This window comes from Gymnoscopelus microlampas (assembly GCF_963454915.1).
Source record: "Gymnoscopelus microlampas genome assembly, chromosome: 8".
Taxonomy (NCBI): domain Eukaryota; kingdom Metazoa; phylum Chordata; class Actinopteri; order Myctophiformes; family Myctophidae; genus Gymnoscopelus; species Gymnoscopelus microlampas.
In genome coordinates this window covers 12,143,218-12,163,058 of record NC_139945.1, presented here as the reverse complement: position 1 = coordinate 12,163,058, position 19,841 = coordinate 12,143,218, and the positions used below count along the sequence as shown (strand labels likewise).

General features: G+C 40.4%; 2 protein-coding genes across 2 annotated transcripts; one reads left to right on the top strand and one right to left on the bottom strand.

The window, feature by feature from the left end:
• The first annotated feature begins 452 nt into the window (after window positions 1-452).
• On the top strand, window positions 453-7,464 carry psph (phosphoserine phosphatase). The gene is made up of 6 exons (XM_084064890.1): window positions 453-557; window positions 4,075-4,218; window positions 4,616-4,750; window positions 4,894-5,039; window positions 5,735-5,883; window positions 6,913-7,464. The coding sequence occupies exons 2-6, from the start codon at window positions 4,079-4,081 to the stop codon at window positions 7,021-7,023; spliced, it is 681 nt and encodes a 226-aa protein (XP_083921016.1). The 5' UTR covers window positions 453-557; window positions 4,075-4,078; the 3' UTR covers window positions 7,024-7,464.
• LOC311050748 (protein NipSnap homolog 2-like) lies at window positions 7,465-19,079 on the bottom strand. Its single transcript, XM_084064888.1, has 10 exons — window positions 18,966-19,079; window positions 16,441-16,580; window positions 16,280-16,325; window positions 14,583-14,677; window positions 14,122-14,192; window positions 13,246-13,386; window positions 10,719-10,750; window positions 9,988-10,082; window positions 9,367-9,450; window positions 7,465-8,987 (listed from the first exon to the last, which is right to left on the bottom strand). The coding sequence occupies exons 1-10, from the start codon at window positions 19,055-19,057 to the stop codon at window positions 8,923-8,925; spliced, it is 861 nt and encodes a 286-aa protein (XP_083921014.1). The 5' UTR covers window positions 19,058-19,079; the 3' UTR covers window positions 7,465-8,922.
• Window positions 19,080-19,841: the final 762 nt, after the last annotated feature.

The following is a 19,841-nucleotide window of genomic DNA, read 5'->3' as shown; positions in this document are numbered from 1 at the left end:
CCACTTCAGCTCTGTATACATTTTGGCCATTTGAAAATAACCGATCGAAGTGATACAGTGAGCTTGTAGATCTGCTATATTCAGAAATATTTGTATACATTTTATACATTTGAAAACTTGTGAAATTGGGACATTCTGCATAATGAGTACTTTTACTTTTGGTACTTTAAGTACATTATGATACCAATTTTTACTTTTACTCAAGTACATTTTGAATTCCAGTGTTTTACTTGTAACAGAGTATTTCTACATTGCTGTATTTATAGTATCAAATTTGATACTTTTACTTAAGTAAAAAATGTGAGTACTTTTTCCACCACTGTCAGTGAAGGTGTTCTGAAGGCATTCTGGAGGACTGGAACGTGGCCAGTGACGTGAGGGGCCGGTCCACTCGCCGGCTTGACGCTGATTGGCTTGTCGGGCTCGTCACATCCAGGCTCCTCCTCCTCATGAGTGAACCGTATGCATGCAGTTGCAGAACATTCAGATCTAGAGGAGCTGTTAATGTTTAATGTTTCATGTTTAATGCTGAGACGCTGCTAATCAAACACATATCAGTAAGTTATCTACTGTTTATTTACGTGTTTATGTTGGTTCAGTTGCCTAGTTACAGCTGAAGACAGTGTGTTTTATAACAGGCAGAAACAACAGGTAATCTCTACTCTCTGAAGCCTAGTTGTAGCATCAGTTAATATAGTTGTTGTTTGTTTAAATATCATTACATTGAAGTAGTGTTGTTGTTATTGGTGTTAATGTGAAGAAACCATAGACACACGGATCGCTGCTGGTGCTGAACCAGAACAAACATGGCATCGACTTTGTCTTTTCTTTTGGGTTGGTTTAAGCCTTGTTCCATGAATGCCAGCCTGCTGTGCAGGCAGTCAGTGCATGGGGTGACGCAATGCCTGCAGATTCTGTCCATTCAGTGAGCAGATGGATGGAGTCAGCATCCTATAGCAAGGGTCTTCAACGTTGTTCTGACCAATTGGACGGACCCGTAACTGAGAGAGAGATGAAGCAGGGACCCCCACTACATATTGTATACGATTATGTTGAAAAGTTTCAACTTTTTCCTAGATCTCATAGATAGCTTCATAGACTTGTGCTGTTTGACAGCACTATCATCGGTGTAAAGTTGGATTCATGTTTCTGTGTATTTTCAGACATTTGACCACTTAATCCTTCAATACCTACTTAGTAACCTTGACCTTTCATTCTGTACTTAGTCTGCTCTTTTTTCCCTCTACACGAAGCTCACAATGTGAGCTTGTAGATCTGCTATTTTTGGCTAAAGTTCTCCTCAGAATGGGATGCTAGGGTTCAAGTGGTTAAGTAGTAAGTAGTATTTACTCTGAGGACCCCCGGACCCCCTGTTGAAGACCCCTGTTCATTGTGTTCTGTACAATATCCTGTATAACCCCACCTTCTTCAAAGGTTCAACTGAAGTACCCCCTGTGATGTAATTGCTTTGCTCAATAGTAATACACGTTTTAATTGCAGATTAAAAGGGTAGGCTACACATGTAGTGAACAATTACAAACTCTCAGACTCACTTTAGTCTCAGTCTCAAACTTTATTGACATTCTACGGTGTATGTACAAAATACATGTATTTATTTATTTATATTATTTTTCCCACACTTTTGTGCATTACCAGCAAGTACCCCTAGTGGGTTCACAAGCCTCTGGTTGAGAACCTCTATTTAGCATCTAATGTGTTGTAATGTAAAATATCCTTTTCCATAGGATTCATTCATACATGTTATTATGTATTGTAGACTGTGATGTAGAAGATATAGAGGGAAAACATCAAACATTGCAAATATTGTACCTTATACAAAAAACTTTCACAAAAAAAAGTCAAGTCATCTAATTAAAAAACAGTTCAAAACATCTTACAAACAAATAGAGAGTCAGGGTTCCCAAGTAGGCAACAATCCAATGCAAAAGAATTAGGAGGGAGACCACTGTGTACAATGCAAAATCAAAGTTTGAATGCCTGCAAACAGCTATTTTTGCAAACAGTTATTTTGCAATGCAAATACAACCCATTTGATCCAATAGCATTTGCAAGGATAAACAATATGACCTATTGACTGTGTAACATGGTCTACTTTGCAACTTGCCTACAGGGCTGAGCAGAATAAACAAAGGAGCTCCGCACACACTGTGTAGCTCTTAAGTGCACATTTATGATGCAACCAGGACCATGCATGTCAGAAGGGCTTTTTGACCCCACTAGTTCTCAAAGTGGTGACCAGGGGTCGTTTATACATTGGCTATTCAAAAATAGCAGATCTACAAGCTCACAGCGCGTCACTTCGTGCCGCGCTGTGAGCTTGTAGATCAGCTATTTAAAAAGAAAATCGAATGTTTGAATAATTTAGACTTTATATGTTTTTTTTCCTGTAAATGAATGCCCTACTTCATCATACAAAAGACGAGAGTCGCACAAAAGTAGTGAAAATAGCAGATCTACACAAACAATGTTTACGATGAGTATGAGTTGTAGTTGTTTACTTCAACAGTTGCATCTTGTATCATTGACATAATGCATGGTCACTGCTTTACCAGGACATCGTTTACCCAATGGGCATACAGTGTCCTGATAAAGCAGTGACCATGACCACAACTATAGCTGTATGCCTACACAAGATGAGAGGGGATCAGTACCTAAGTCCTAAGATATTATCAAAATACCCACAACGACCCATCAACACCTCCGCCTGTGAACCCACCTTCAGCCTACCACCACCTACTGTACCTACTGCAGTGGTTCCTCATGACCCAAAAGAGAAATCAGATGTTTGACCGGGACCCAAACTAGTGAAATATCAGATCTACAAGCTCCCAATGCGTCGCGTTGCGCGCTTGCAGATCTGCTATTTTCACTACTTATTAAATATTTATTTTCTGATCTTGGGAATTATTTTTATTTTATTAATGAAATTATTTAAAAAAATGTTTGAATTTGTTTTCAACTCATGAATACGTGATTTCTTTTGTGGAAAATAATGACAAAATGTAGGAAACAGAAAATAAAGGGATATTAACTCGAGTCGCTAATCTAAAATGGATCTGCGACCCACAAATGGGTCCCGACCCACTGTTTGAGAAACAGTGACCTACTGTGGGTATGTCCGACCATGTCACTGAATGCTTGGTACTCCATATATGGAGCTAACTGACATATCTCAGTCCGACATCATGGCATCCATCTTTGGGCATATTGGGACTCCATATGGATATGACTGTCTTGCATTGACATCACCAGGATGACACACGCACCGTAGCCAACAATATAGAGGCAAGGGAATCTCAGAGTTGGTTCAGATCCCAGGATGACACCCAACTGATTCTCCTTCTCGGCCCAGGTGAAGTGCTGTAGGTGTGTACTTCCACTGATGACTGGAAACAGGCTCAGCTGGCTTCTTTGCTGCAGGCTTACAGAAGGGGATAATTATATGATTATATCTGTGAATCACACAATTCAAAAGGCCACACTGCAGTGCACTTGGCACCAAAGATCACACTGCAAACAGAGCAAAACGGAGCAAAAGAAAAATATACACAAATGGATAAGACAAAAATAGGAGAAATTTCATATAAACACTGGTGCATGTGAGCATCCAAAGATTTTCAAGGTTCATTCATTTGTCACAAATTGACTGGGCTCCAACAAAATGAGAATGAAATGACAGACTGCATGTTACCACATAACCTGCGCTCGTGATCTAAACGTGTGTCAGCTGAGGTTTAATGAACGGGATTACATTTGGTCCTCAGACTCACTTGCGGTCAGTGGCACACTGCTTGCCTGTTGATAAAACGTTCTGTGAAAATAGCTATAAGATCACGTGTTGCAATGCAGTTCGTGTTGTGAGCTTGTAGATAAGAAAATGTCATTTAAGAGATTTGGTGTAGATGGGGAAAAAAGGACGGGCAAAGTACAGGTCAGGGTTTAAGTGGTTAAAAGCTTTGCAGGCATCACTGTAGTGGATACAGTTAAAATTCAGAACAACAATATATCATTGTCTCATTCTGTCTCTACCATCTCTTTCTTTCTTTTCCCCAGTAATATGACATCTTTATCACAGACGAAGGAGATATTCCGGAGAGCGGAGGCGGTTTGCTTCGATGTTGACAGCACAGTCATCAAAGAAGAGGGCATTGATGAACTCGCCAAATTCTGTGGCGTGGGAGATGCAGTCACAGAGATGTATGTGTAGTTGTGTACAGTATTGTGTATATAATAGGGGTGCAACAGTTAATCGAACTATCAATTTAATTGATTATAAAGAATTTAAGTCTTGGGCATGTCATTGTAGGCAAAACGTTTCCAAAAATGTGAAATTAGCTGCTATACAATCTTTTAGATCAGCTATTTTCACTATTTTCGCATGACACATGAGTCGCATTTGGGACTCCACTGCGCATGCGTCTATCGTCTGAAGTAGAGGTACTTCGGGGTGCTTGATGCGCTTGTGAGCAACTTTCATTGAAATGAATAGGTGGGGGGCGGGGCAGTCCGCCCTCTAGATATATTATAACTATGATTGGCATTCCTCTGCACTGTGGAACAACTGAACGTGAATCCTCTTATTGCTACATGTCAGGACTCGTAAGGCCATGGGGGGCTCTGTGACGTTCAAGACGGCTCTGATAGAGCGTCTCTCCATCATCCGATGCTCCAGAGAACAGGTGAACAAACTGATAACGGACCACCCGCCACAGCTGACTCCAGGTATTAAGTAAGTTTGTGCACATTAACCCATTAAGACCTGATGCCGATTTCAAAAAATGTCTTCTAAATCCTAACAGTTTTCTGAAAGACGTATGTTGGTCTCTGATAAAAAGCTAACATGTTGCGTGTCTCTTCTTGTGGTTTGTCCAGGGAGCTGGTGGATGACCTGCACCAACGCAATGTGAAGGTGTTTCTCATCTCGGGGGGCTTCCGTTGCATCGTGGAACACGTGGCGTCTCAGCTCAACATTCCTCTCCACCACGTGTACGCCAACCGCCTCAAGTTCTACTTCAATGGTGAGTGTGTGGTACCGTACCAGACCTGGCTATTTCTTTGTGCCAAACAACACTGTCATACGACAAAGCATAAATTAGGTTTAAGAGAGTTGTGGAATATTACAGATGATCAGAGTAAAAGATTGTTTAAACGTAAAGCTCTATTATGTTTTTGTTTTGTGTGTGTGTGAATGAAAATATAAAATTATGTTTTGTCCACTCTTTGATATGTTAATACAATATACTGTAACTTATACATTTGGGGTGGTTGTATTGGTCTAGCTGCTCTTCTATTGAGACATTTAGATCATGTGCCTAGGTTGGACACGACCTTTGACACAATCCTGTTTCTGGTTTGACAATTTCTAAAATTCACATTCTATGATCGATGTTCGGCCAGATACTAATTGACATCCTGACGTCCCGCTGTCGGCTTGGTATGACACACACTTTAAACCAATAGCTTTGAAGGACTGAGCTCTCCTTTTAATTTTAAGTTAGGACTAATTGTCAAAAGTTTGAAACAACTCAGCAAATCATCTCCCCTAATGTTCATTCACTTTCTATCATCTCCCCCAATGTTCATGCACTTTCTATCATCTCCCCCAATGTTCATTCACTTTCTGTTTGAGCATTTTTTTCAGCTACTGTTTTAGTTCCTCATCCAAATAAATGGTCCTTTCAGTATTTTTGGTGCAACTTGTTGACTTGTTTAGGTGAGTACGCTGGTTTTGATGAGACTCAGCCCACAGCGGAGAGCGGTGGCAAAGGCAAGGTCATCAGTATGCTGAAGGAGCAGTACGGCTTCAAGACCGTCGTCATGATCGGAGACGGAGCCACGGACCTGGAAGCCTGTCCGCCTGCTGTAAGGAATCTCTCTGCATGAAGTCTTATTTTCCTAAGCATTTCCATTGAGACATTTGTAGATAAATGTGGCTATAAGAGAGTTAGAGGTCTATATGATTAGTTATTTTTACATTCCTTTTTGTGTGTTTATCCTTACATTCCAGGTGGAAGTTTGTTTATAATTGTTATGCGTTCACATTAGCAGCGACAAAGCAACAAGCTACAAACTTCGAGAAAGAAAAACTCATTCTTAACCCATTAACCAGTTAAATAAGCAAGGGATAATCAATTGGGAGCTGGTCATTATTGAGAAATAAACCCTGACAGGGTGAATCTTTATAACTCTGAAGGGTACATCGTGGTCGGCTTGGAAAACAACGCAATGTGTTGATAAAATAGAATCAATATTCTGTTACTGCATTGTCTATTTCTCGCTTCGAATGTTTTCAAAAACATTCTTGACTGTAATGTTTAGCTGTAAATGACATTGTGTGTTTGTTTACATGGCTGCAATGTTAGATACGGCTATAATCAAGCAAGGCAGATTGATTGTCTTTGATTAGACAGCGGTCTTTTATGGGTTCAGCAGTCATTATAAAAAAATAACAGACCGTTTCATTCAGTGAATCATAATCAAGCATTCAACCAAGCCGTGTAATAGCCAGTGTTATTTAACCCTAGCCTTTGCATTTACGTGTGGCTTGAGCAACACTTCCAACGGCAACTCGACAGCAGTGTAGCTGGCCATGCTCTGTCGTTTTGTAGCTTTTGTCGCCGCTAGTGTGAATAGAGCATAAGACGTAACTACTATTATCTGTCGGGTGGAAACCTCATATGTCCCAAACTGTTACTTTTCAGTTTTCAAATAAAAAAATAGCAAAAGTAGCAGATCTACAAGCTCAAAACGTGTCGCTTAGCGATGTGTTTCAAGCTTGTAGATCTGCTACTTTTGTGTGACGCTTTAGTATGGTCAAGTAGGGCATTCATTTACGAAAACAACGATTTGTCGTGATACTGGGTGATTGTATTGTATCAATCTACGTTTCAGAGCGCTTTCATTGGATTCGGTGGAAACGTCACCAGGTCCCAGGTGAAGGAGAGGAGTTCATGGTACGTCACTAGTTTTGGAGAGCTGCTAAAGGAGCTGGAGAAGATCTAACAACATGACTAATGTTAACACCTCCTGGTGGAGTGGAGGCGTGCCTGCATTTATATCAGCTACTGTTCTTAGACCCATCCGGTCGGTAGGTTTTTATAATGAATGAAAAGAGTTTACACTACAATAGTGAGTCTTATTTTTACCTCTTTTGACCAATTTTTACCTTGGCTTTGTCGCCCACTTGATTTTTATACTGTAGAGTACTAAAAATAAAGATAATAAAGTATAACAAATATTGTCTTCATAGAGACATATCAGTGTTTTTGCACTTTTCATGGTATTGCTTTTATTAGTGAAGTTACTCCTGTATGCGCAAAGAAGACACGTTGTATTGAAATGTATAGAATTTTTGCCATGGTATATGGACAACTAATAACTATAAAATTGTGTCTTTGTAATGATTTAAATCATGTTGGCACATTAAAACAGAAAAATACACACTGTTGTTTTGAGTTTGTTTATTTGAGTTGTTGGCATGTTTTTGCCAACCCCCTGTGTTGACTTGTTCCCTTGTGAACTGACAAACAGAAGATAAGCATGCATTGTTTGGTAACACTAATCTGAAACCATGTCTTCTGAGATATAGATGCACTGTATGCACGTTGGTTCACCAGAGGTGGTAGAGACCAGTGTTATCAAACTTTACAATGGTTCATGTTTTTAATGCCCTGCTGTATACTAAAAACATGTTTTATTTTAAAGGGCTGAGCATTTCATCTTTTCAAGAAAGAAAAATGTCACCAGCACAGTACAAGATAAAAACATCAAGTGCTTTGCATATCAAGACGGGGGGGAAAACCTTACTGTAAACAAAAAAACGCCACAAGACGCAATGGGAACTACATAAAATGCACCTCAATGTTATTCTGAGGCTTTGATTTGTATCATCCATGTCAAATCTGTTAATATGTTCCATTCAGAGAATATAGTGTCCAGTGAAGAATAATAAATTATAATATAAAGTCTGGTAAATAAGTCCATTTTCCATTGGCTCTTGAGCACTTGACTGTGCAAAGACTTTGATGACATCGTATTTCAAAGTGCACTTTGCATTCTTCCTATCATAAATTATATAATAAACATGAAATATTTACATTAAATAAATAAATAGCCTTTTTGTATTTTGAGTACAAGTAGTAGTAACTCATGTCTTTCCATAGATGCCCCTATATATTAATTAAATTGACCCCTTATTGCATTTGCACACAGGTATTATATCCTACATTAGCTCTCCCTTCCAATTCCTTCATTTATACTTAATTGTGTGCCGGTATCCGCACACCGAAAATAGCTGAACTATAAGCTCAAAACATATCGCGCTGCGATGCGTCGTGCGCTTGTAGATAGGCTACCTTCGGTGCACGACACCCACGTGCAACTAAGTCTTAACTCAGGCTTGAGCAGTCATTTGGCTCTCTGTACAATGTGTCATCAGACCTTCACCCAACATCTGTCAAGTGTAGTTTATACTCCATAGTACAGCGGTGACGCATTGTTACCTTGTAGATCTGTTCTTTTTTGCAAAGCGACACCCTTGTGCCATGTAGTATAAACTAGGCTTCTTTAAGGGGGAATAGTTGTCATCTGAGATCGCTCACAATGGCAACGAGTTTCCCCCATCATCATGCCATCATTGAGTTTTTTCTTTAACAACAGAAACAAATGGACTGCGTGTTTCATTGTCTCCTGTGTCTCTGAGATAATTCTGGACACCCTATTATTACCATTTTTTTTCAAAATGAGACAAAAAGCAGAAAAGAGTAAAAGGACAGAACAAAGAGAGAGAGCGAGAAGAAGAGGGAGGGCTGGTTGGAAACTGACAGGATATTGTTGAGGCCCACGGCAGTGACGTTCTGAATGGATGGTGACAATTCAAAGGGGCTTGGATAACTCCCCGCTTTACTGTAGCGGGGAGGCCTTGGTTGGGATCATGACCCTGCAGTCCATGTGTTGGATGAGAGGAACTGGAGAAAAGATACAAGAAATCAGGGGGGTTGAATTAGCATGACTGTCCACACAGTTCAAAGTCTGTTGGATTATGAACGGTGATAATCATGATAAATACTCAATACTCTGTCAAAGGAATACATGTCATTGGCAATCCACAGCTTCATCTGTACTTTGCTCTATATTCCTAAAGCAATCATTGCTATTCCCTCCAAACTAAAACAAACCACAGTATGCTTTGATCTACAGTAATGTAAAGCACATGTAAGTCCTAGTCAATGGTCTAAACATGTCAGACCACTGGTATGGTCCAACATACCTGAACTTGGGTTTGATTGCACAATCAGTCAGCGATTCTTATTATAGCTCTATGATGGGGACATTTTCATTACTCACCTGTGTAATACACTGCCTCATCCCAGCCCTCCTGCTGCCACGCTGCGTTCCTAGTGTTTTCTCTGGATTGGAGATCTTTGTAAGCTGAAATGAAAGACAGATCACACTGTATGACACTGCAAAGATGTGTATGGATTTATTAATGAACATATCACAGTATGACACTGCAAAGAATGTATAGACTCATGGAGGTTGATTGATTGATTGAATATTTTATTAGTCAGAAATGTAAACGGCAGTAAAGCTAAAGGGATAACACAAACATCCTGGGGACTTGTTCCCATTGTGGTCCTATGTATTCAATTCATCAACATAGCATACACAATTAACAATAACACATGTCATCAACAAATACAAACACTATACAGTATGTACTTTTGGTAGGCCAATTTTGAATGAAGCCAGTGTTACACATCCTTTAATGGATGGTGTCAGGGCATTCCACATTTTGGTGCAGTAGAATGAGAACTTTCCCATGTTTGTCCTACATTTGGGTGGAACAAGATCATGGTCGCTCCCTCTAGTGTTGTGGCTGTGGGTGTCACTCACTTTGGAGAAGTAGTTCGACTTCCGACATGTATGAGGGTATGAATGTGTTTCACTGTGTAAATCTGTTCTTACCCCAGAGGTGGTGGACCATGTAGAGGTTCCCTATCTGGGAGAAAAAGCCTCCCACTGCCTCACTGTTGTGCTGTCGGTAGCCGATGGCTCTGGCCCTGTGGAGCACAACATCCACACTGTCACCACACTGGACAACCAAACTAAAGCTCTGTTAACCACTGAAACCCTATATACTTCATTGACTGGGGATCCCCCACTTGGTCACCTGTCATAATAAACGTTCGCCTATTATGACAGGGATTCTAGCGTTCAAGTGGTTAAACACATCTAGAGCCTGCACTCCAACTGCATCGTAAAAAGAGCAACTTTATTTGAATGAGTTTGACAACGTTTTGGTCCGCAATGGATTCTTCTTCAGGTCAGTTTTGACCTGATGGGGACATTGTCTTATGCTTTATGAGTTTTCTCTCCTGATTACCCGACCTGAAAATGTATTTTCTGTTTACTAAAGAGCTGGAGAGATGGGGACCCCTGTTACTGATGTTATAACGTTACTGTAGGGAGTTTCTCACGATGCAACCTATATTCATATACCCCCAAAAAGCGTTTAACAACATTTATGGTTTGAAATATGTAATGTGAACAAGGTAATTATGGTACAGTAGATTGTCTGTCTAGGTTCAGTGGTAACCTATGACACTACAATATGAAAATAGATCCTCTCTGTGGAATATGCCTTATTAATGATGTCTGCACAGTAAGTACAGATGTGTGATGTGTTCAAACCTTACCAGTAATTACCCCACTCGATCATGGTTCCAGGCTGCAAAGATGAAAACACAACAAAAGAGGTATTAAAATATGTAATAAAGTTCTGTAACAATTTCATGTCAAGGACCCCCAAATTAATACGTACATGACCCCCATCTAAAAATATTTTGTGCCAGGCACTCCTGCCCCCCTCCCCCATCACGCATTGGTCTCCTAACTGTACCTCCTAGACTAACTACCAATCTAAATCTGGTGACAGTGCATTTATTCACTGTGGAACAACATTCCTGATGAAATGAGATCTGCTTTTAAAAGCTGGCTTAACCACTTATGCCCTATATACTTTGTCTATGACAAAAAGTGAACACGTTTGTACTTTTGTACGAGCTTGTACTTTAGATCTGCTCTGTTTTAACAATAGCAGATATTTCTGTAAATGTTATAACCCAAATTAGGGACGCAAGGTTGAAAGTGGTTAACACCTACCTGCTATCTCGGGTTAGTGTGTGTGTATATGAACTACTGATATAGCACCTTGAGTTTACTGCGTGTTAAACTGGGCAAAACAAATAAAGGTAACTTGATTGGACTTGCAGTGTAAAGGTATGAGGACAAGGCTTTGATAATGTGCTGCATAACTTCACCCTATAAGCCCGTCACAATCATGCTCTAATGCGTAGAACAACACACAGCCGGTCTCCAGTCTGTGAGGAGAGAGAGAGAGAGGGAGAGAGAGAGGCCCACATTCATCATGTCCCAAAATGATGATGGTCGCGGACCCTCATCTAAAAATATTTGTGCCAGGGACCCCCAGAAGCAAAGATTTGCACACATTTTCACGATTCAAAAATAGCAGATCTACAAGCTCATAGCGTGTATATCTGCTATTTTTGAATAGCCAAAGTACAAAATATGGTTAAAGTGGTTAAAATGATGGTGATGTTATTAACTAATTTAGCTGGGGACCCCCTGGTACACCCCCCCCCCCCCCCCAAGGACCCCACTATGAGAACCAATACCCTAGCATCCCTATTCTGGGTCATAATATGCAAAAACAGGTAAACATTATTTAGTCAAAAATAGCCAATCTGACTGTCTAAAATGTAGATGGAGATAGTGAGACCTATGATGTGAATAGTCATTCTTATACATTCTATAATTAACTTCTAGTGAAATTTAACTGTTCCTAATTTTTGCTGCAGACCCCAAAGACTATGGAAGAACCCCCTGGGTGTCTCAGAACCCCACATTGGGAACCACTGTCCTAGAGAGCTAACCTTGTGTTTTGGATCATACTGGATATAAAGGATCTTACAAGACAGAGGTGTGATTTAATGCCAGAGCTTGATATATAACGAACCCAGGTCAGGTCACAATCTGAAGCGTTTATCATTCCTTTGTAGCCAGCCGGATCCGGTTGCATGTTTATTTTTTGTCTGTGGATGGCTATAGATAGACAGGAAAGGAAGAGGACACCACCTTTACTGTAGTTCTGAGTCCTTTCTCTTTTCTTTCGTAATAAGGAGAATTTGTGGTGCTGAAAATGGCACCAGCACAGCCATAAGCTGGATGGAAAGCTATTCGGGGAAACGTGCTTGTTTTGTTTTATTGTGTAGCAGGAGATGATGTTATTGTCAAGAACAGAGTTGTAATTGGATCTGGGTGTGGGGAATGCTGTAGAAGCATTGGCGTGGAGTGGGTTTGGACTGGGATTTCATGTTGAACCCAGTTAAAGATCTGGTCCTAGGCCAGCGTGTCTAATGCCTGTTACTTAAGCCTTGTTTTTCTTGACCGCAATGTTAAAAAAAAAAAAATTAGATAGCATGTTATTAACAGGTGCTAGGTTCATTGTTTACCTGGTATCCTATAGTTTCAATGCACAGATTATTATTTTGATAGTATATAGTTTAGACTGATGCTAGGTTCTGGTTTTACCTGGGATCCTAGTTTACTGAGGCACTACACTGTTTCTCTGCATTCTATGTATATGTTTACCTTGTTTATTGTAAGTCACTCTGGATAAGAGCATCAGCTAAATGCCTACTGTAAATTGTAAATTTCACAGCAAAATCCTAAATATTAACGGGTCACTTTTTTACTCTCTCTGAGTTAAATGAACAGTGTGGACTTTGCAGTGTGTGGTTCCAGTGACGGAACAGCCACCTAGGCTCAAAACATCACGCTTTGTGTGTAATAGATTTTAATATTTTTGGAGCATGACCCAGTGTGCGGACTCTTATTTTTATTTTACTTTCACGTTTGCTTCTGCCCTGCACCTGGCACTGTATACATATCGTTGCTGTCAGGCAGAAACCTCTTATCTCCATATTTTATCTTTTTGTGTTTTTTGGCAAATGAATGCCCTACTTGATCATACTACAGTGTCACACAAAAGCATCAAAAGTAGCAGATCTACAAGCTCGAAACGCGTTTTTAGCTTGAAGATCTGCAACTTTACCTATTTTCTTTATTTGAATCCTGAAAAGTAACAGTTCTGGACTTATGAGGTTTCCACCAGACAGAGACTATTTGTTTATCGGTTCTCACCCTCAGCTGGTAGGTGCGGAGCTCATAAATGTTGGGTCCCTCCCTGGGAACAGGCTCGTTCCAGAAGCTGAACTCCAGCAGGAGCTGGTTCTTACGAGACAACAGCATCTTCCCCCGTTCCTTCCTGTACGCCAAGAACTCCTGTCCACACACACACGCACACGATGAAGAATAATATATGTTCTATACTGTAGATTCACGTTCACTCTCTACTGTTACACTGAGAAAGCAGATCTCGTACCCTGGGCGACCGGGCCTTCTGCTCGGCCGCCCCCGAAATGTGGAACGCCCTCTTGAGAGCACCACAGTCGGTTGACTCTTTTAAGAGAGGACGAAACGCATTTCTTTTTGCTACACTGGTTTCACCTCATGTTTTAAACGTTTTTATGCAATTGCCTGCACTTTGAGATTTTCTAATTTTTTTTCTCAAATGTAAAGCGCATTATAAATACAATCCATTATTATTATTATTTCAAGTTTGAGGGAGGTAACATTAATGTTTATTCTTCTGAAGTTTAATGCAAAAGTGGAGTCAGTACAGATAATGGACTAAGGAGGTGGTTGTAATGAAAAGAACTTTGTTTTATTTTCTGTCAGCCTGTCCAGTCTACATGGTTCTCCAAATAAAGCACTAAATGGACTAAATTTCCACAAACTTCCACATTGTCAAGAACATTGCTGACGCTGACACGGCCACATCAAGAATGCCACAACCACAGCCACGGTGGCGGTTTAAGATCACAATACTTGGTAATCTTGTCAGCAACATTTTCTTAGTGCCAGCATGGAACTCAGAGAGTAGAACACTGCACTGGGTAGTTATGCATGCCAGTTTACCACCCTGAAAGTAGAATCCAGTCATCCAGTTGTCTTTACCTTGTTCTGCCTGAGCTTGTTCATCACTTCAGTGAGAGCTGGGTAGCCTCCTCTGTACCGCCACAAATGGACTGGAAAAACAATAGATCATTACTGTAGATGCAGCATAGAGCAAACTGTACACATCATAGAAATCATTGTAATAGACCTAAAACAAATTGGCCCCGATTCACTAAGAAATTTACGACCATATTTTGATCTTACCGGCATTTAAGACCATTTTCTTCATGCAAAATGTTGTCTTAAATGCTGGTAAGATCAAAATATGGTTGTACATTTCTTAGTGAATCGGGGCCATTGTTTGGCTGCATTGCCAGTTTGACCGGTTACAATTATGTGACTCACCTATTACTCACATTACTCACCTATTCACAGTCATTTAATGGCAGTAGACCTGCACAAAGTGTGTGTGTGTGTGTGTGTGTGTGTGTGCGTGTGCGCGCGCGCGCTAGGGGTCCTACCAGCCTGGTCTTGCTCTCCATACCAGGTGTTCCAGGTTCCCACCAGCTCACAGGGGTAGAACTTGTCAGCATGGATGGATGGTAAAACCTCCTCACTGTGATGGACCAAAACCCCTTTCAATTAGGCCAGCCCCGGCACTTGAGTGAAAACAAGTCATATATGTGTGTCATATTGTTCCTGTCGGGCAGAAACCTCTTATCTCCATTAACTTTTGGGGTTTATTAAAAAAATTAGCGCCCTACTTGATCATTCTACAGTGTCACACAAAAGCAGCAAAGCACGGCTTCGTGCTGCTTTTCGAGCTTGTAGATCTGCTACTTTTGAATTTGAATCCTGAAAAGTAACAGTTTTGGACATACAGTATGAGGTTTCCACCTGAGAGAGATGCTATATTTGTTCTTTGATTAAAAGTTTTCTTTATTTGTACACCCTCTGTAATTGTGCAATTTTAGGGGAAATTCGTTCATAATTTAAGCCTTTTGGGGATTATGACTTCTCCAGCCCCATAGGGCTACGTTGTGCAGTGACAAATAACACCCTCTTCCCCTATCCGGCTTCCTATGCCCTGAACAGGGGCTAATTGTGTTCATACAGTCGCTTGGCCATGCCAGTAAATGTACATTTAATTAATATAACATCACAACAACATAACATAGCAATGAAAAAAAAATAGTTTAGTGCATCCAACAAATAGCAGCATCAACAAAGAAATACAGATAGAGCAACTTTATGCAATTAACTGTTAGTCCGTCATAGGCAAGTCATCACAGTCTGTTGTCAAATAAAAACATCCTAACTACATACATTAAATCTTAAGAAAAGATCTTGAAATATTGAAATATTAAAACAAGGGGAGACCACAGGGAACCGTCCATTAGGTACAATATTGCACTTGCCCAATAGCCCATATTGCACATGGCATCATAAACAAAGAGAACAGAGTTTATGTGTGTGTGCGTGGACATGTATGTGTATGTGTATTTGTGTACTGGTGTTGCTGCTAAGTATAGGCAGAATGCCAGCAAGTCAAGTATGAGGGGGTTGGTGTTCTACACCATGCTGTTATGTCAGACATCTGACAGGAATAGACCTGTAGACATCAGTGTTGCCAAGTCCGCTTATTTGCCACGACTTTTGGCTTGTTCTTTTCCAGAGTTGTGGGAAAACATTACGAGTCGCGGGTTGCGTTTCTTTTTTACTTGTTTTAAAAATGTGGTGGCTTCTTTGGCAAATCAAACAAGCCAACATTTATCTGAAGTTTATACTATTATTCCCCATAGGTTTGCGGAGGAGTGTGAATCAAATTGAGTGACAGAATCGGTCTGGTTTCTCTACTTATTAAGCCCTGGCTCAAGTATGTGTGTAATGTTATAATAAATAACCAAAACATAAATCATTAAAGACCTACATAGTAATTATAATGATATATGCATCTAATATTTGTTTATTAGGAATATATGGCCATATTATTGGGCTTGTTTTGGCTTGTTTTTCGAGGTGACATTTGGCTTATTTCTCTCGCAAGAGTTGGCTTGTTTTTGGAGGTGGGATGGCTAATTTCTCTAACGAGAGTTGGCAACACTGGTAGAAATCTTCTCAGCACAGTTTGTTACACACCTCAACATCTGTGACTGCTGCACTGTTAGCTTACAGCACAAAGAGATTGGTTAATATAACAAATAGCACTTACACTTACTTAAGTTTGTTGTATGCATCCAAGCACTCTGGTTTGACATTATGGACTGCAAAGAAAATAAAGTTGATTAAAAAAACACATGACATTTATTTAAGACAGATAGTGTTTTGATGATTTTGAGGAGGTATTGTAGGTATGAATTGAATGCGTGTGACGCTTACACTGGATTTTATACAGGTTGCTCTCCTCGTTCTTGGTCAGCAGGGTAGCGTGTGCGTCTTTCCTGGGATCAACCTTCCTCACAAACAGTGACTTGAACCAGTTGTCCTCTCTGTGTCGGACGCTCGACACAGCCAGACCCCTGCAAGTAATACCAATAATACATGGTTAAAGCTAAATAAAATCTCACCACTGAAAAAGTCCACTCCACTGGACATGTCATAGTATAAACGTTGCTGTCTGGCAGAAACCAGCTAACTCCATTTTTCAGCTTTTACTTTTTTTTCCATAAATCAGTGCTACGTAAAGTACACACTTTACGTCTGTGTGTTGATTAAAAAAATATTGAACCATTAAAAAGCGCTTCTGACAAAAGGGCGTTTTGTCAAGGGGGGGGGGGGGGGCTTTCACTGCTTCAGCCCAGCCCTGCACATGAACTCTGCAGCCGCACTGAGGCCCCTGCTGGAAAGCATCCCAGCCCAAACATTAACGTAACTAATAATTGGGCCGCGCAACCCGGAAATTACTGTAATAATCCTAAAACGGGAGCAAAAATATTTAAAATAAATAAATAAAAATACGCCAAATGGCCAGTCCGCCACTGCAGCAAACCAAGCCACAGGTCAAATTTACTGATTATTGAGGGTTTGAGTGGTTAAATGTCTGAAAATAGCTACACATTAAAACTAAGCCAACAAAACACTGATGACAGTGCTGTCAAACTAATAAAATAAAAATAATCTGCAACACAATTTTCTACAATATGTAGTGGGTGGGGAGGTCCCTGCTACATCTCTTGAAAGGGTCTTGCTCCTCGGTACATCTCTGAGCTCATGCCCTCCTATATGTCTCCCTGTGGCCCGAGGTCGTCAGGCCAGGCTCTCCTAAAGGTCCCTAAATCGCACCTTGTAACTTAGGGTGATCGGGACTTTGCCGTCCGACCTCCTCCTAGGAGATAATTCGCCTCACTGATTCCATTTCAAATTACTCTTAAAAACCATGTTCCGGAAAGCATTCCTGTAAACAACCTTTTCTTTCTTTAATTAGCTTTTGCTCATGGTTATTCCGTGTTTCAGTTGTATTAGCTCATTAAAATCTTCACTTGTTTATTACCTATTACCTTGTTTTTATTGTGTATTCTGTCCTATGTTTGTGCAGCACTTTGTGACTCATGTCTAGAAAAGTGCTATATAAATAAAGTTATTATTATTACCTCTCTCTCTCTCAGCTAAGGGGTCCTTGACCTGAAAAGACCCCTGCTCTAAAGATTACTGAAACAGTGTCCCTTGTTAATAGCAAGGGTAGCTGTATGTTCATGTTGAATACATACAGTTACATGCACAAATCTTATAATCTACAGGCTACAGAATTAAGAAATAATAAAGATAGTCACGTTTTTGCATAGATGCAAATTGCATAGATAGACAATAGTGCATCCACATAGTAGTGCAATAACAAATAAATAAACAGAAGCATCAGACATGACCAGTCCCAGTAACATGTTGACTTAATTGTGGCCTCCTCTAGATCAAAACAAAATAAGTTAAATATGTGTTTCTTTCCACAACATTAAAATACACCCCCGTGGAAAATATAAAAAATCATGACCTTGAGCCTGAATAATGGTCTAAAAACAATGAATATTTCCAGCCATAACAGCTAGTGGTTATGTCGTTTTTTTGTGCTATAAGCATATGGTATGACCTTCAACACAGCGCAACCATCGAACCAATTAATCAATAATAGGTCCACGAAAACGTTGTAGTATTTTGGAAGCATTTAACTTTGTGGGACAGCCTGACAGGACAGTCACAGTGGCTAGCTGAGGCTAAAGCCCAGTCCCTTTATAGCCATGGATAAACGACGGTTGTCTGTCATGACAATCATGGATGAACTTCAACCTGGTGTTTGCACTTTCTCCATTTACGGCCCGTACATCTACATGAACGTTCAAATTTCAGATATAAAGTGCTTACCTCATGGCCATGGATGTTGAAATGATGTACGGTCTCTCAAAAGCACCCGTATCTTCCGTATTATTCAATAAAAAAACATTTAAATCCGACTGGTGGCCATTCTTTCATCGAATTATAATGTATCAGAGTGCAATATACCTCCCAACCGATAGGGTCCCGTAGTTGAAAGCATACGGAGGAAAAATGGAGAAAATGGCCACCAATCGGATCAAAATCTTTTTTTATTGAACAATACGGAAGATATGGGTACTTCTGAAGACCCGTACATAATTGTACCATTTGTGGCCATGAGCTCAGCTTTTTATATTTGAAATCTGGAACGTTTATGTAGATACACGGGCCATAATGGAGAAAGTGCAAACACCAGGTTGAAGTTCATCCATGACTGTCATGTATCAGGGCTAAGTCCCATCCATCTCCACTGCAGAGCAGAACAGAACAGAACAACACATCTATAAGCTAACAAGCTGCAGGACAATTCATGATACCATCAACTGTAAAAATATCTCTCAGACTAAACAATATACTATGCATGTGAATGAGTATCAGACCTGTTCAGAACGACGACGTGTCCTGACCACTGGGCCCTGGTTCTGACCAGAGCAGGTCCATTGATCATCCTCTGAAGGACTCGGGTCGCCATCTTCACTGTCTCTAAAAATGACCCAAGGCAGCCACAACAATATGTTGTTGTTACATCTGGCCACCAGGTGGTGGTAGAATACCATCTTCACTGTCTCTAAAAATGACCCAGGAAGGCAGCCAGGAGAGAGTAGCTTTGTTGTTGTTGTTATATCTGGCCACCAGGTGGTGGTAGAATACCGTGTACACTCATGTTCGTAATGTGTATGTCACGTGATTGATTGATTGATTGATTGATTAATTGAATACTTTATGTAGAAGTTTGCAGAGAAAAAAACACATGGTAGTACAGTTCAAAATACAAGGTCAACTAAAAATGATGAAAAGCCCAAAGAAGCCTTTCGGCTTGATTCAATAGGGGTCCTCACGTACTCAATTCATAAGACAATAAATGACAGACAGATATATAGGTAAGAAAAACAACTCTCTCTATGGTAGAGAGTCCCCCCATCTGAAACAGTTTGTGCCAAAAATTCTAAATTATTCAAAAATGTCCAAAATGTTTTTACATTTTCAAACATTTTCAAAAATAGCAGATGTACAACACATTTTGCTGGGGACCCCCTAGAACCCACTGAGAACCACTAGTAGTGTAGGCTGCCGCTGCACCAGTGCTCCTGTTTTCGTGTATAGAGGGGCGGGTGTATGGAGGCGCGGAGAGATTGCGCCTGATCCCATTGGTTCACCGATCTGTCCGTCAACCCCCACCCCGTTAACACAACATTACGAGCGACGCCCACTGCACTCTGGTTGGTTGGGGAAATGAAACACTTCCCATACTGGGT